This window comes from Tiliqua scincoides, chromosome 4 (genome assembly GCF_035046505.1).
Source record: "Tiliqua scincoides isolate rTilSci1 chromosome 4, rTilSci1.hap2, whole genome shotgun sequence".
Classification (NCBI taxonomy): Eukaryota; Metazoa; Chordata; class Lepidosauria; order Squamata; family Scincidae; genus Tiliqua; species Tiliqua scincoides.
The window spans coordinates 182,621,211-182,639,168 of NC_089824.1; the positions used below are offsets into that span (position 1 = coordinate 182,621,211).

At 45.1% G+C, this 17,958-nt stretch overlaps 1 protein-coding gene across 2 annotated transcripts in view; it reads right to left on the bottom strand.

Annotated features, from left to right (window-relative positions):
* KCND3 (potassium voltage-gated channel subfamily D member 3) overlaps positions 1-17,424 on the bottom strand; it is a 339,029-nt gene extending 321,605 nt beyond the window's left edge. For both annotated transcript variants that reach the window (XM_066624093.1, XM_066624092.1), the window contains exon 1: positions 16,319-17,424. In XM_066624093.1, the coding sequence (XP_066480190.1) occupies positions 16,319-17,424 (1,106 nt within the window). The remainder of the gene's footprint in view (positions 1-16,318) is intronic.
* Positions 17,425-17,958: the final 534 nt, after the last annotated feature.

Here is a 17,958-nt window from a genome sequence, read left to right on the forward strand (position 1 = left end):
CTGGTTCTCAAACTCTCCAGGAGTTTGACAACCTCTGCCAAGTTTTGGCAGAGGCAGGGACTAGGGCGGTGTGCCCCGACAGTGCAGCATTAATCATGGAGCAGGGTATATTGACATACCTGGGGGTGATGGTTGGGAAGCCTCCAGGAGGCTCACAGCCCCATCTGTGAGCCTCCCCTCTGCAGCAGTGATCTCCGATTTGCAGTCAGAGCTAACTTTTGGTTTTCGATTGAATTCCTACCAGGCCCTCATAATGAGCGACCAGCTAATCTCAGACTGTACATACCCACCATGGCTTGTAACCTGTGATGGAGTTTTCTTCCAGAAATTTGTCCAATTCTCTCTTAAAATCATCTAGGCCAGATGCCATCACCACTTCCTGTGGCAAGGAGTTCCACAGACTAATTGCAATCTGGGTAAAGAAATATTTTCTTTTGTCTGTTCTAACTTTCCCAACATTAAATTTTAGTGGATGTCCCCTGATCTAGTGTTATATGAGAGGGAAAAGAGCATCTCTCTATCCACCCTATCCACCCCCTGCATAATCTTGTCTTAATCATGTCCCTCATCAGGTAGGACTGAGAACCCTGAAATGCTGTAGCCTTTCCTCATATGGGAGGTGCCCCAGCCCAGTAATGCTGGTTGCTCTCTTCTGTACCTTTTCCATTTCCACTATATCCTTTCTGAGATGTGGCAACTAGAACTGGACACAATATTCCAAGTGTGGCCTTATCATCGACTTGTACAACAGCATTATAATATTAGATATCTTATTCTCAATACTTTTTCTAATGATCCCAAGCATGGAATTAGCCTTCTTCACCGCTGCCACATGTTGGATCGACACTTTCATCAAGCTGTCCATCAGCACCCCATGATCTCTCTCCTAATCTGTCACAGATAGCTCAGAACCCATTAGCCTATATGTAAAGTTTTGATTCTTTGCCCCAATGTGCATGACTTAACATTTACTTACATTGAAACGCATCTGCCATTTTTCTGTCCATTTTCCCAGTTTGAAGAGATCCTTCTAGAGCTCTTCACAATCTATTCTGGTCTTCACCACTTGAAAAAGTTTGGCCACTTCAGAACTTGAAGATCATAGAAGATCAGAACTTGGCCACTTTGCTGCTCAACCCTGTCTCTAGGTCATTTATGAACAGGTTGAAAAGCACCAGTCCCAGGACAGATCCTTGGGGCACACCACTTTTCACCTCTCTCCATTGTGAAAATTGCCCATTGACACCCACTCCCTGCTTCCTGGTCCTCAACCAGTTCCTAATCCAGGAGAGGACCTGCCCTCTAATTTCCTGACTGTGGAGTATTAGCAGGCTTTGGAAGGACCGCATCAAATGCCTTCTGAAATTCCAGATATATAATGTCCATGGGTTCTCCCGCATCCACATGCCTGCTGACCTTTTCAAAGAATTCTAAAAAGTTTCTGAAGCTAGATTTACCCTTACAGAAGACATGCTGATTCTCCCTCAGCATGTGCCACATGTCACATGCATCATCCTGTTTCACATGTCAGTCCAGTGATTGGCCCATGCTGTGCTCCTCTGATAGGTAACAGCCTCCCAGCCAGGTGTGCCTATTTGCAGTTATACAAAATGCTAAATACCAGATGTGGTGGTCTTTGTCTCTCTCCTGCTGTGGTTGGCAGGTTTGTGGAGTAGCTTGAGTTGGTTTGAGACTTCTCTCCACTTTTCTTAAGGCAACTTCTAGTTTCATTTAAAGAGATGTTGTGTGCTGTCCCTGTAAATAAACTCCTGTATTGCCACTTTAAGGAAACTCAGGGGAGGAAGTTAAGGGTGGGGATGTTCTGCTTTTTGCTCAGATGAGCAGGAAGAGATCACTATGGCTTGCAGAAGCAGCAGTCTGGAAGGTGGTGGAAGCAGCAGATTCAGGGTGCTGCACACCCCAAATCCACTGTCTCCTTGGACCCCTTTTGCAATCTACTGCTGATGCAATCCACATTGCCTTGCCTCGCCTCGTCTCATGCTTGGGGCAGCAGTCCTCTGCCCCCCATGACACCCTTATCAGATGCTGGCACCACTAGTACTGAGGGCTCTAGGGTCAGCCTGATGGCTGTGGGCCCTTGACCAGTATTTGACCTGACTGTCCCCTGAAAACACCTCTGAACCCACTACATTTTCACTCAGTGATGCAACATTGAGCTTGCTTGACTCAACCACTAAATCAGATTACTGCTGTTATTATGATTAGTTTATGTAGCACATTTAATGCCCTTTGTGAGATGCCTTATGGATTTCACCCCCCCCCCCCAATCTGGCATTGGCATTTTTTCAAACCCTAAAGGAATAGGACTTACCTGCACGCAGACTAAAATGTCATTGGGTTTTTCTGGGGGGGGACCCCATGGAGTAGCAGGCAAAGCACCTCCAAATGTCTCATAGTTATTTTGGCACACATACGTTGTAGAAAACCTTTCTATCTGCCTCCACAAACCGAACATGAGAGAAGTTAACCTACATATTCACAACTATTTATAAATCAATTAGTTTTACTAACAAGAACAAGGGCAGTCACTCAATCACCCAGATTAAACTCCTCGACGCATAAAATAAATGAACGTTCACTTCCAATCCTTGTTTTAAAGTGCACATAAATTTGTGTGCCTGGTCCAAACCTATTTCAAAATATGCTAATTGGGCTGTAAAGTGCAACTGAGCCAATAATTTGGAAATGTTTATAAAAGCTCCAAGACCTATCCTGATACAAACTGCCACTCTGGTAAATAGGCAAGGTATGCAGGCCTATTGTGTGGTACACTAGAGAGTAGGGTTGGATGGTTTTGGCAAGGTACAACGGATAGGGAATTGCAAATCTACACTAATTAGGAATATGTTCCTGCCAAAATGGGCCCAACAGCTCATTGAATAAGTATGCCTGGGTGGAAAGAGACCTTTGAATGGCTTGGAAAGTAGCAGTCAGCCTATGCTCTGGGAAAACTGAAACTCAAAGTTGGACCAAAAAAAAAAAACAAAACAAAAACCCCTCCATATAAATGGTGATCAAATAGTAAACAATAAAAACACAAAGAAAGCAAGATTAGTTACTGTTTCTTTAAATGCCTGTAATCATCATTAGGCTAAATAAAGCAATCAACAGTGTTGTTTGTGTACAGAGGTATGTATTTAGAGTGCCTCACACACAAAATCTCAATTAACCTTGCAATCAATCTGTCTGCCTGTCTAAATAAGTGCTACTAAAAAAATGCATTGTCTGGGCCTGTTCCAGATGAGGACAGGGCATCTGGGTGATGGAGGTGGCCTGGTAGAAGAGAGTGCTGAGGACACACAATCTTGGGTGTATGGCAGGGTATGGCAGGATAAATGTTTTAAAATAAAGCAGCCAATCAATCCATCTTTGCCTCCAGTGGCTGATGATGGCAGCACAGACAGCAGACTTCCTGCACACACAGGGGTATGGAAGAGTATTCGGCAACCAGGATGGGAATGCCAAGGAGGTCAAACCCTGGCAGACATTTCAGTCTTTGAAAAAGAGCCAAGTGAGGGGGCTAGAGAAGAGGAGGACAACCCAGATGGGCTTGAGATCCCTCTTTTCTTCATTGTGGGGCATGTGGGAGGCATCTTGGACATGCATAATCAGCAACAATAATTTAAACCTATTTAAAAACACAGCAAGCACATCTTTCTCTGGCTTGAGTTCCCTACTGCTGCTGCTGCTGCTCCTCTTGTTGCCCCCTTGTTGTTGGCAACCTTCAGTCTCGAGAGACTATGGTATCACGCTCTGAAAGGTGGTTCTGGAACATCGTCTAGTGTGGCTGAAAAGGCCAATTCGGGAGTGACAATCCCTTCCACAATGGGAGCAAGTGCAGTCTGTCCCTGGTCTGTCTCCCTGGCTATGGGCCTTCCTTCTTTGCCTCTTGGCCTCAGACTGTTGGCAAAGTGTCTCTTCAAACTGGGAAAGGCCATGCTGCACAGCCTGCCTCCAAGCGGGCCGCTCAGAGGCCAGGGTTTCCCACTTGTTGAGGTCCACTCCTAAGGACTTCAGATCCCTCTTGCAGATGTCCTTGTATCGCAGCTGTGGTCTACCTGTAGGGCGCTTTCCTTGCACGAGTTCTCCATAGAGGAGATCCTTTGGGATCCGGCCATCATCCATTCTCACGACATGACCGAGCCAACGCAGGCGTCTCTGTTTCAGCAGTGCATACATGCTAGGGATTCCAACATGTTCCAGGACTGTGTTGTTTGGAACTTTGTCCTGCCAGGTGATGCCGAGAATGCATCGGAAGCAGTGCATGTGGAAAGCTTTCAGTTTCCTCTCCTGTTGTGAGTGAAGAGTCCATGACTCACTGCAGTACAGAAGTGTACTCAGGACGCAAGCTCTGTAGACCTGGATCTTGGTATGTTCTGTCAGCTTCTTGTTGGACCAGACTCTCTTTGTGAGTCTGGAAAACGTGGTAGCTGCTTTACCGATGCGTTTGTTTAGTTCGGTATCGAGAGAAAGAGTGTCAGAGATCGTTGAGCCAAGGTACACAAAGTCATGGACAACCTCCAGTTCATGCGCAGAGACTGTAATGCAGGGAGGTGAGTCCACATCCTGAACCATGACCTGTGTTTTCTTCAGGCTGATCGTCAGTCCAAAATCTTGTCAGGCCAAGATTTGTTGCCCCCACCATCTTGCTTATTCCCTTTTGAAAAGGCAGGGGGCAAGGAATGGTGCAGAAGGAAGCGAGGAGGAACAGAGTGGTGGGCTAAGCAGGTGTTCAAATGCCTAAGTGCCTTTGTAGGCACACCTGCTATATGTTTGCATGCAACATCTACCTGGTCTCAAAATAGAATAGAAACCTTTCCCAAGGAAGCACTCAGATACGAAAAAAATGCTACAGGTACAATATTTACCATATTTATTGATCTTTTTACCTTGGGTACAGATGCAGATTTGCCCCTTGCCGGGCTTGTTCTTATGTCTTTCCCACCATCTGCATCATTAACTCAGAGAAAGCTGTTCAGTGGCCTCCCTTCAGCAAAGATCTCCTTCCTCCTCCCATGGGATTTCCAAGAGGGTATCAACTACAGCTTCTAGTTTTGTTCTCCTCCTCCTCCCACTACCCATCTTATCCTGGCATCTTATCCTTTTCACTCTTTGGTTGCTTCCTCCAAATGGTTCCAGTGTTGGGATTGGCACCTGTTCTTCTACCTCCCAAGGTCCTTTCCATCAGGGCATGACACTGATCTCAGAGCTCCTCACATTTTTCCCCCAGTACTGAACTGTTTGGCAGACTTACTCAGGCTCAAACTGAAGTGCGGGAACTGGAGGTGGTCTATCTTCATTATGAACTCTCAGAGTGAGCCTTCCTAAAGACCTCTCCAGATTGAGGGTGGAAGGAAACTGCAAACATAGCTCTAGCTCGCTACCAAGAGTATGAGACAGGTTCTCAATCTGCCTGACCTCATACCTACAGGGTAATTTTTTTTCTTCAAATGTAACACTAAAAGCAGTTTTGCTTTGCCCGAGTCTGTACAGCACATATGAAAAATCTGCATTCACTAGAATGTACATTTGATTTAGCAATGAATCTTTCCTGCTTTCTGATGCCACATGTGCATTCTCTTTTGCACCCAACTAGTGTGAGAGAGACTCCAAAGTATTACTGCTGTGTACAAAAGTACCCTAAAGCTGAGCTGTAACTATTTACAGTCAGTTCTCATTATCCACTAGGGTTAGGTTCCTGGAAACCCTTGCGGATAGCAAATTTGCAGATAATGTTAGGTACAAGGGGTACCATGAGGGGAAAGGGGTGCCTTCCCTGCCATTGAAAGAGTCCAGCAGAGACCTTCAGAGTGCAGAGTGCAGCAGGAAGTGCCAAAATATATCCGAAAGCTGCAGAGACCTTCCAGAGGCTGCAGGGACCTTCAGAATGGTTCCCGCAACCAGCTCAGACCCCTTTGAAATGACTGGTGGAAAATTCCACCAGCCATTCTAAAGGGGTCTGCTCTGGTCACCTTCACCCTTCTGAGGGTCACTGCAGCCTCTGGAAGGTCTCTGCATAGCAGATAATGAGAACATGGTTGGCAACCTTCAGTCTCGAAAGACTATGGTATAAGCCAGGGGTGTCCAAAGTTTTTGGCAGGAGGGCCACATCAGCTCTCTGACGCTGTGTCAGGGGCCAGGGAAAAAAAAGAATTAATTTACATTTAAAATTTGAATAAATTTACATAAGTGTACATAAATGAATATATTAAAGATGAACTTATATGAACGAATGAAGTTGGAAGTTGGCAACCTTCAGTCTCGAAAGACTATGGTATTGCCAATTAATCAGTGAGACCAATTCGGGAGTGAGCGAATGAATAAAGGTCTTGCAATAGCTCAATGCCTATAAAAGGCCTATAAAAGGCCTTGCACAAAGCAAGGCTGGCCTTTCCTTTGCTGCCGCTGCTGCATCACAGATGTGAAAGAGCAAGCAGTGGAGGGTGCTCTCATCCCACAGCTCACATGAGAGGTCAAATAGTCACCCTCACACTGAGAGAAGTTGTGTTGGGCCAGTGCGGGCTTCAACAAATCTCCGGAGGGCCAGAGGCTCATTGGAGACTGGGGGTTCCCTGAGGGCCGCATTGAGAGGCCTTGAGGGCTGCAAGTGGCCACCGGGCCGGGGTTTGGGCACTCCTGGTATAAGCCTACAGTACCTGGTATTCCCAGGCGGTCTCCCATCCAAGTACTATCCAGGCCTGACCCTGCTTAGGTTCCGAGATCAGTTGCAAATAACAAGAGAATTCCGGTGGCACGTGTATTAGCACGTCACCAGCGTTTACCCTGCCCGCCCACGAGACACAGGAAGGGCCAGCCTCGCAGCCGATTGGCTGGGGGCTAATTGGTCTGGGGCCACGTGCAGGCTGCTCAGAGAAGTCCGCGCAGTCGGGACCAGGCAGCAGTCACCCACCCGCCCACCCTTTCGCAGTCCGAGACTAGCTGGTCGCCTTCTGGGGCCGGGTAGGAATTTTTGCCATCAGCCTAATTGGCACATCGGTTGATGGTTTTTTGCCTACCCCGGACTGTGGAGTTAGGGGCGGAATGGGGGTTTTCCATAGGTCTTCTTGGTCACTTTAGGCAGGTGTCGTGCGGGTTTTGGGTAGGTAAGGTCATATCGGTGTACACCGCAGGGTGGCAAGGGCCGGGTGGACTCCACGCTTGGTCATGCTGGCATTCCCGGCTGGGTGGCGCAGGCTGGATGAACCTCGGCCTGGTGGTAAAGGCGCACCGCGGGTTCGCTCGGGTGGCCTGAGCTAGCCTGCCACCCTGCCCCTTCGGGGTGACAATGAAGGGGGCGGCAGGCTTGTACTGACGCTGCCCTGAATCTGGTGTGGTCGCCCAAATCACTATAGGGGGAAGTAGACGGACAGCTCCGTTTCCCCCATGTAGAACCCGCATAACTTATTTGTTAGGCCCTGTTGCAATCTGAAGTATATTTAAATAGTTAATAAAGTGGCCCTTTGTACCATATACCCTTGCCTGTGTCTTTATTGGGGGGTGCTGGGTAAAGTAGCAATTCTGCCTCTTGCAGATAGAGAATTGGCATATAAAGAGAATTGACTGTACTTTATTTGTTAAATGCAAGTTATCTCACATTTCCTATATCATGTTTCAAGGGTACCTCTCTGGAAACAGACTGGTAAGAATTGCGTTTAAATATAATCCATTCATGAGTGGTTAAAAGCTAAATAACCCCAAAATTCTGTTAATTGCCTTTAATTTTGAAGAGATTTTTGAGATAATTGACCCCATGCTTAAACTGGGACACTAGCTTCCCCCAACGGTAGCTTTAAAGCTTCCTTCATGAATATGCTCTTCTGTTCCAGTTTGGGACTCACTGTGTTTAAAAATAACTGGAAGAAACAGTGTCGCACACTCAGATTATAGCTTAACAGAGATTTAGAAGATATGGCTAAGATTTTCAAACTTGTGTGACAAATGGATTTACATGTGTGTCTTGAATGCAGCTGCCAAGTGTGATGTTTTTGATCCTTTGCTATAAATAAATGCTGTGTAATACATATGTTATGTGGGTAGAGTTGAAGCAATCTGAGACATAAGAACATAAGAACATAAGAACATAAGAACAGCCCCACTGGATCAGGCCATAGGCCCATCTAGTCCAGCTTCCTGTATCTCACAGCGGCCCACCAAATGCCCCAGGGAGCACACCAGATAACAAGAGACCTCATCCTGGTGCTCTCCCCTACATCTGGCATTCTGACTTAACCCATTCCTAAAATCAGGAGGTTGCGCATACACATCATGGCTTGTACCCCATAATGGATTTTTCCTCCAGAAACTCGTCCAATCCCCTTTTAAAGGCGTCTAGGCTAGACGCCAGCACCACATCCTGTGGCAAGGAGTTCCACAGACCGACCACGCGCTGAGTAAAGAAATATTTTCTCTTGTCTGTCCTAACCCGCCCAACACTCAATTTTAGTGGATGTCCCCTGGTTCTGGTATTATGTGAGAGTGTAAAGAGCATCTCCCTATCCACTCTGTCCATCCCCTGCATAATTTTGTATGTCTCAATCATGTCCCCCCTCAAGCGTCTCTTTTCTAGGCTGAAGAGGCCCAAACGCCGTAGCCTTTCCTCATAAGGAAGGTGCCCCAGCCCCGTAATCATCTTAGTCGCTCTCTTTTGCACCTTTTCCATTTCCACTATGTCTTTTTTGAGATGCGGCGACCAGAACTGGACACAATACTCCAGGTGTGGCCTTACCATAGATTTGTACAACGGCATTATAATACTAACCGTTTTGTTCTCAATACCCTTCCTAATGATCCCAAGCATAGAATTGGCCTTCTTCACTGCCGCCGCACATTGGGTCGACACTTTCATCGACCTGTCCACCACCACCCCAAGATCTCTCTCCTGATCTGTCACAGACAGCTCAGAACCCATCAGCGTATATCTAAAGTTTTGATTTTTTGCCCCAATGTGCATGACTTTACACTTACTGACATTGAAGCGCATCTGCCATTTTGCTGCCCATTCTGCCAGTCTGGAGAGATCCTTCTGGAGCTCCTCACAATCACTTCTGGTCTTCACCACTCGGAAAAGTTTGGTGTCATCTGCAAACTTAGCCACTTCACTGCTCAACCCTGTCTCCAGGTCATTTATGAAGAGGTTGAAAAGCACCGGTCCCAGGACAGATCCTTGGGGCACACCGCTTTTCACCTCTCTCCATTGTGAAAATTGCCCATTGACACCCACTCTCTGCTTCCTGGCCTCCAACCAGTTCTCAATCCAGGAGAGGACCTGTCCTCTAATTCCCTGACTGTGGAGTTTTTTCAGTAACCTTTGGTGAGGGACCGTGTCAAACGCCTTCTGAAAGTCCAGATATATAATGTCCACGGGTTCTCCCGCATCCACATGCCTGTTGACCTTTTCAAAGAATTCTATAAGGTTTGTGAGGCAAGACTTACCCTTACAGAAGCCATGCTGACTCTCCCTCAGCAAGGCCTGTTCGTCTATGTGTTTTGAGATCCTATCTTTGATGAGGCATTCCACCATCTTACCCGGTATGGATGTTAGGCTGACCGGCCTATAGTTTCCCGGGTCCCCCCTCTTTCCCTTTTTAAAAATAGGCGTGACATTTGCTATCCTCCAATCTTCTGGCACCGTGGCCGTTTTGAGGGACAAGTTGCATACCTTAGTCAAGAGATCTGCAACTTCATTCTTCAATTCCTTAATAACCCTTGGGTGTATGCCATCAGGGCCCGGTGACTTATTGATCTTTAATTTATCAATGAGACAAACTTTAGGAAGGGCTTGTCTTTTTGTAGCTATCTTTTTTTTTTCCACTACACAATCTGCAATGTCTAAGTACTCTGTAATGCTTAGCTCATTTATATTTGCTGTATTGCAGTGCCAACAAGACCTCATCTAAACCCTTTGAACTTTCAACCTGAATCATAATCCTAGGCTGCCCGGATGCTGGATGGCTCATCACGGGAGAACTTTTAAGTATTCTAATGCTGTTGGGATTCTCAAGCCCATATTTGGTCCCAGACCTGGGTCTTGAGGAAGGTCAGGAAAGGATTCCACTTGTGCATCATTACCCAGCTCTGGCCAAAGGAGGGACACTAGCCAGACCAGCAAGTAAACCTATTTGTTCATAAACTGGTATGGGTCATGAGGTACTACCTGACTTTAAAAATATCTAGGTCTTGCTTTCTCAGTGATCACCTTTCTTGTGGGTTCTTCAGAGTCAAGCATTTTGTGGTAAACGACCCTAAAGGTGCCCACTGGCTCTAGTTGGCAAACTACCCTCCATGGGCCCTGACTGACTTGAGTGCCCCCCCCCCCCAAGAAACTTGCTTCAACCACCACATAAAGATTGTGGCCACACAAGTTGGCCTATCTGAAGCCCTTGTCTCAAAGCAGCTCTTCAACCATTCTGAGCCCTGGGTGAAGAATCATTGCAAAACAATCATAATGTAAACACAGGTAGCTTGGTATGTTTAAAAGTTATGTCACTGTGATCTTTTTAGTAAGCCACTGAACAAAATGCTGCTGTGCATCTTATTTTAAAGGACTAGACATGTGCTTTTCAATAAATGCATAACTGAAAGTTTAAAATCAGAGTTAGAAGGTCCTTGAGAATCTCCAAAAGCCCCCCACCCCAGCTGACGTGGCCGTTTTCTTGCCCACAAGTTAAGTCTGAAAAAACCCCCAAAGTTTTAGTTTTAAAGTCACACACATCAGTTGGTTCAAAGGCAAGCCTTTGCATTCAATCTTTGCAGCAAATCCAAAGAGACATATTTCCACGTTGGGCTGAATTATACAGGAGCACCATAGCAGCCATCTTGGCTTAAAGTTGTCCTTTGCAAAGCTTACATCAGTAACAACCCACATGACAGCATGGGACTTTTTCAACCATCTATAGAAGAAGTAAGTTGGCAGAGCAACCAAAGTGACAGATGGCAAGTAAGCGTGACAGATTAAGGCCCTGATCCTATCCTCTGCCAGTCCATGGCAGGCAGCACTGCTGATGGACCACACACTGCATGCGATGATGGGGGGATGACCAGACAGTGGGGGAGAGTGTTGTTTTTTTTCTTGCCTCCTGGTAGGCTGCCTGGTCACCAGTGGGATTCTTTGAACCCATGCCAGCTCTTTTGCTGATGTAAGTCAAAGGAGAGTCAAAGGCCAGGTCTGAACCAGGAAAGGGAGATAGGATCTGGTGCATTATGCTGCTGCCAAGATCCACTCCTGAACTGCCCCCCATTCCTCCCCAAACCACCCTGATCCTCGCCCAAACCACCCATGACTACCTGACTCCCCTGCCACTACCTTACCTGTTACAGTGTGTCCTGCATGGGCTGTTGGTGGTACATGGAGCCTCCAGCCATTTGTACTGGCAGCTCCAATGATAATGTGCATTTTGCATCACAATCACTAAATTGAGGCTCAGTAACAAGTAACTGTTACTTGTGCCATAGTAACTGGATGTAGACTGTGAGATCTGCTGCTGTAGGCCCAAATTGGGTCATAAGACTGCAATCCTACACGCATGTACTTGGGAGTAAGTCCCACTGAACTCAGTGGGATTTACTTCTGAGTAGAAATGCATATGCTTGTGCTGTAAGAGAAAGAACTATACATGGGATTCTGCCACCAGCTTGTCTTTCTTTGATACTTTGACATTAATCAGCATCAACCAAGCCTTAAGAAGACATCAGAAATTGAGATCATGCATTCTGATAGCTACAGCAACATCTTCTACTTCAAAATCATCCCAAACAAACAATAATAGAAATGAGCACATTTATTTCTTTGGGAGGACAGTCATTTGTGGAAAGCTTAAATAGATCTTCCTTAAATGTTAAGCATTCCATTTTAGTACCTGCATATTTTTTAGCCTTATCAACCAGTTCAAAGACTGTAATTTCTATTATTATTCTAGGCTGAGCACACTTTAGAGTACTCAAAAACAGTCTGTTTGGACTGTCATTATGTGCAGAAAGGAAAGGTGCTTTAAGCAACAGATCGTTTTGTTCAGCCAAACAGGCCACTAATGACACCATGGAATCCTTCCTGTATGTTTTAACAAGAGTCATTTCAAAGTACCTTGTCACCGACAAAGGGGGAAAATGGCAGCGAAGTACCTCTCTTTTTGAATGCTAACTAATGCTCTGTTTACTAACAATCTCAGTTCTGCTTCTATGAACTTGGAATAGCAGCTTCACATCCTGGCATTACAGCATCATTTTAAGGGCACCTGTACACTCCGAAACTGGACGCAGAACAGTGGAATTGCATCAGGAGAAACGACAGCAGGGACCATGTTGAAAAGTGTTGACCACAGATGATAGGCAGTCTTTCCTCTGTCTTCTGCATTAGTAAGAACTTCCAGAAATCATTTTTATTATTATGACCCACTGTGAGTAACTGGAGTACTTGCAGAGCATTGCCACCTTTTGCCATCGTTATTGACATCATCACAATCATTCATCCTTCAAAACATTTAACTGTCACTTGAACAAATGTGCAATCGCATTTTTTCCCCGACACTCCTTCCCCCATTTAACTATTACTTGCTGAAACATTAAACTACTTCTAACATGTTCTCAGCAAAGCATGTCACAATATAGTAGGGCATCATCCAATCTGAAAACACCCAACTTTTTTTTCAGTTTCTATGGCAACATTCCAAAAGCTCTGCAATTGCTAGGGGGGTGACCATTCACTAAATAGGATCAAGACCCAATTGCCTAACATTCATTAATGCTTTCCATTCATACATTTCCCGGAGGACAGCAAATCCCAAAGTCACAGCAGTATGCCTTTTTGAGAGATGAATCATATTTTAATAGTTTCAACCGGTGATGGCTTGCATGTTCATGCACAGTATGAAAGTATTTAAAAACACCAGCAAAACTGAACAAAATCTAATGAGAAGCATCATGAAAGTGTATGCTAACAATCAAAAACCACATGAGCTCCCAGGCAGAAACACACTAGAATGCAACATGCTTACAGTTTCTAGTCTTGTAAACCAAAGTCCTCGTGCTGGTTTGTGCATAGTTTCATGGAGAAATTGTGGTGAGTTGCACTGTTTTAAATGGCTGGGGCTGCAATCGCATCCACTCTTACCTGCGAGTAAGTTGCATTGACTATCATGGGACTTACTTCTGAGTAAACATGCATAGGATTGGGCCCTGAAGCAGCAGCAGCAACTAACAAAGGGCCCAATCTTATCCAACTTTCCAGCACCTACACAGCCACAATGCAGCCCCGAGGTAAGGGAACATGTTCCCATACCTTGAGGAAGTCTCTGTGACTGCCTCCCACCCCAGGCTGCAGTGCACACCCCATTGACATAGTTGCACCGGCAATGGAAAATTGGATAGGATTGGGCCCAAAGACTTTATTTACTCTGTGTGTGTGTGTGTGTGTGTGTGTGTGTGTGTGTGTGTGTGTGTGTGTGTGTGTGTGTGAGAGAGAGAGAGAGAGAATGTGTTTCTCTTAATTGAGATCCAGGTTATTGGCAGAATCACCCACCTGAAATCCAAGCTGGACAAAGTTGCAATTCAATAGGATCAACATGAAGTTTGAAAGGCAAGTGGAAATCTCCTAGAGGCTATATGTTTCCTGTCTGTAACTAGATCCAGTATTTGTGCCTTTCCACATAATCTGAACACATTGATTCCAGTGGGTTTGAGCATGCTTGAATCTCCGTTGGATTGTAACCACTATGTCACAATGGTGACAAGTCTCTTTTGTTGACCCATAAGCTGTCAACACAAAGCAGGGCCATTTCCCTTTTCCTAGCCAATCATGTCCTCTAAAACCTTACCAGCAATCAGTTTGTTGCAAGACCTCTATGAATTTATAGGAAGGGCAACCTTAAGGGTGCCACTAACTTCAATGGGCCATATTTCCAGATAAGTGTGTACAGGATTGCAGCTTCAGTTTGCGTTTGAATAGTGATCTCAGGCAGACATTGCAGGGCTTTCATTTTTTTTTCCTCACTAGTCATTTTTTTCTCTCACTAGATAAACAGTAGAGAAAGACGCCTGTACTAAGATGTCTGCCTAACTCACTATTAGCACATGGCCTGAAACAAGTTATTAAGTTCTTGCTAGCTATATAAGGATGAACATTGACATATTAAGCAGACATTTTGAGACATTTATACATTGATTTTAACGAACATTTACTACATTAACAGCCCAATCCTATCCTTGAGATGTGCCAGCCTATACCTTATCTCAAGTCACGCTCAAGTCCACCTACCAACAAAGATGCCCCATATGCCAGTGGGCCAGAAAAACATCAAGCTTGGATGCTGGAGCAACTCTGCCAGCAGAGAGGCCAAAAAGGGGAGGAGATTGGTGTGTATTGTGAAGTTTAGGGGGGGGGGATGAGGAGGAGTTAACTTATGCCACATCCTAAACTGCTTTCAGACATGCTGCAGATGCCAGAAATATGCTACACCAACAACAAAACTGACATAGGAAGGAGTAAACCCACAGAGAACAATGAAGGGGAAAAACACCAGAAAATCACCCCTCCTGTCAAACCCCACCCCTACCTTGCCCACTCTTCTACCACAGAGCACAGGATACAATCATGGAAGAGACCTCTGATATCACTGTATATAATCCCCTGCCAATGGAGGCTGTCCCCAGGTACAATATCCCCAATAGGTGGCTATCTAACCTCTGATAAAAGACCTCCAATGATGGAGGTGATAAAGACTACATCTGGTTGCCAATCACAGCATGCAAATCCCATTGTATAAGCCTACAGGGAGGCTACAGATCACATGATAAGACATGTGGCACAAGGCCTCTTGAAGGGGAACTTTGATGGTAGGAATTATAGGGAAAGGGAGCACTGTACACAAACAGCCTCTTGTTCCGCACAATATATATGACAAGATAGTATAACACTTGTCTTTTCAGGATTCTCACTGTGTGGAGGACTGTACTCACAAATACCCAAGTGGGACATCTACCTCACCAACCCACCAGGGGAGCAAGCACAATACACTCCTCACAGGTAAGCCAAAGAGAGGGAGGGAATTACAAGGTGCAATGTATTCATGCTGTACCTCTGTTCCATGTCTCTACCCATGTGCTGCTGTTCTCAGACAAGTATTCCTTAGATATGTGCTTGCATGAGTGGGATAAGGGGATTTGAACTTGTGAGTTGTTGTTTTTTTCCACATAGCTGCCCTCTAATGAGAGAATTATCCATGTACTGCTGTGCTCAGACAAGTATTCATTACATGTGGGTTTGCATGAGCAGAATAAGGAGATTTGAACCATGGGTGCAGGGATTCCTAGCAGTTCGCTCCTTTTTCCCCTTTGTGACTGATGCCACAGTAGCTCTTGTAGGAGTGGGAGGTGCTGTGTCATCCTTGTATGTAAGTGCGATGTTCTTGAGGCATTCCCACATAGTCAGCAGGAGTGTCTGTTGCTGTTTGGCTCATGGGTGAGCTGATGAGTGGGATTCCTCTCAGTAATGGTTGGTCATTGGCCCTGTGCTTGGCCCTGCCCCCTGCTTGGTTCACCCTGGTGTGCTTTTCTGGCCACCGATTTTGCGGCTGGGTAGATGCGATGATTGGCTCCTTTGTCATTGCACCCATAATGCACCAATGTCAAGTTGCTGCTCTGAAGATGACAGGCTGTGTCACAGTTTCCATAGACGGTGTTGGTGTTACTGGGTGGGCTGTACCAGCATGGCATTGCCCGGAAGGATTTAGGATACAGCAATCATTGCAACTGCGTTGGTGCACTGTAGACACAATGTTCAAATAGAATTGAACGGTTATACGCTTGAATTTGTTCCCTCCCCATTGCTTAGTCTCCTTGTTGATTCCTTTTTTTTTAACTTACTACCATTTCAACATGGAAATGCCAAAGGAAATGTGAAAAGTATTTAGATGGCATGAATTGCAAGTTAATTTTGCAAACCAATTGCAAAAATATTTTTCCTTCTAGGCAATACTGTTCTTGCTCCTTAGATCAAAACTCATAGTAGGATAGCTTATATGGAACACCACAATGAAACACTTGGATCTGATTTTCCACAATACCACCTATTACTGCTACAACCTGAAATTCTCAGCTTGGACATCTGAAACTCCGCCTAATGTGCACTTTGCTTTGTTGTTGGTTACGTACATGGTAGCAATGAGAGAAAAGAAAATCTTCAATAGCGCTTAAATCTTAGGCCAGTATTCTAAGAAAAAAACAGACATTTGACCTCAGAAAGTCACCAAATCACATCAATCAGCACAATTGACCTTTGATCCAGAAAGAGAAGTGCAGCACTTACCCAAGGGTTGTCATGGTGACAATAGTGTACCAAAAAGAAGCCGGGATGCTCGTGAACTTGCTGGCTGAAGATCCTTTCTCTGCGTAAAACATCACAGTAGCAAAGATGATGATTGCCATAGTGAGAGAAAAGAGAAGGAAGCCAAGCTCAGAAGCACAGCTCTTCAGAGTGTACCCCAAGATTCGCAAGCCTTGGGAATGCCGGGAGAACTTGAAAATCCGGAACACCCTGAAAACCCTCAGAGTCACAAAGGCTCCACTGACATCTTCGTTGTCTGTCATCACCAAGCCAATGTAGTAAGGCATAATAGCCACCACGTCAATGATACTCATCACGCTCCTGATGAACCTGTAGCGACTGGGAGCCGCAAAGAGTCGCAAAAGATATTCGACTGTAAAAATCATAACGCAAGCTGTGTCCAAGCAGAAAAAAGCCATTTCGTACCTTTCTCCACATGGCAGTTCTTTGACGCCAGGGACCGTGCCGCAGGGGACAGTCTCCACGACATTAGTGATCACAGAGACTGCAATAAAGAAGCCAGTGACATAGTAAAAGACTAAGGCTAAGGTGCTGGTATGGGGGTTCTCAAAGGCTCGCCACATGGTCTGCCGGAAGCTCAGGGCCGGCATGGACTCTTGTTTGTTCTCCGAGTCACTGTCGTCCATTAATCGCTCTGCATTCTCCCGCTTCCTGTCTTTGTACTCTTCATAGCAGCAGTCCCCAATGATATCAGGTAGGATCCCATAAAAGGCAAGCTCCTCATCATAGGCTGAGATGCACTCATACCTTGGGTAGTGCAGTTTGCCCGTTCTGTAAAAGTTCAAGATACTCCTAAAGACTTCAGGGTCCCGGTCAAAAAAATATTCCTTTGTGTCTTCATTGAAGAAGAACTCTTTCTCTGTGCTACCAAGCAGAGTGTCCGGGTACCTTTCCAATGTAGTCCTCCATGTTTGGAAGCGCCTGCCGCTCACATTAAGAATGATCAGCTCGTCCTGCCGCTTATTTTTATCCATTGGGGCCAGTGGCATAGGACAGTTGGCTACTGGCATCCATCCTATGGCAGCTGCTCTGGCAAAGGGCAGCCATGCTGCTACACCTGCTGCCATGATGGATCTGAGCTCAGGATGGAAGAAGACCGTTCTTCTATAAGCCACTCAACTTCAGTTCAATTCCATCTACAAATATAATCAAACAAAATATTCAGACTGAAATTTGACCTAATACGTTTGCAGATCATAATCCAATTTTATTAATAATAAATAAAAAATTAAAGAGAAATCGTTGGAAGTTAAATACAACTCATTTGAACGATCAGAAATTTTTGAATCAAGCAAAAACAGAAATTGAATTTTTTTTTAAGACCAATTTTCATCCAGAAATTAAAACACAAATTGTATGGGATACGAGTAAAGCATTTTTCCGAGGATTAGCAATAAGAAATGCAGCAAAACAAAGAATTGGACAAGAGAAGAAAATTAAAGATCTTATACAAAGATTAGAGAAAGGTGAAATGGAATTACAGAAAGAACCTACAAATCAAAGAATTCAACAAAAGATTAAGAAGATACAACATGAAATTAAAATAATGCAAACGCAGGAGATGGAGAAAAAATTGAAAATGGCAAAACAAATTTTTTTTG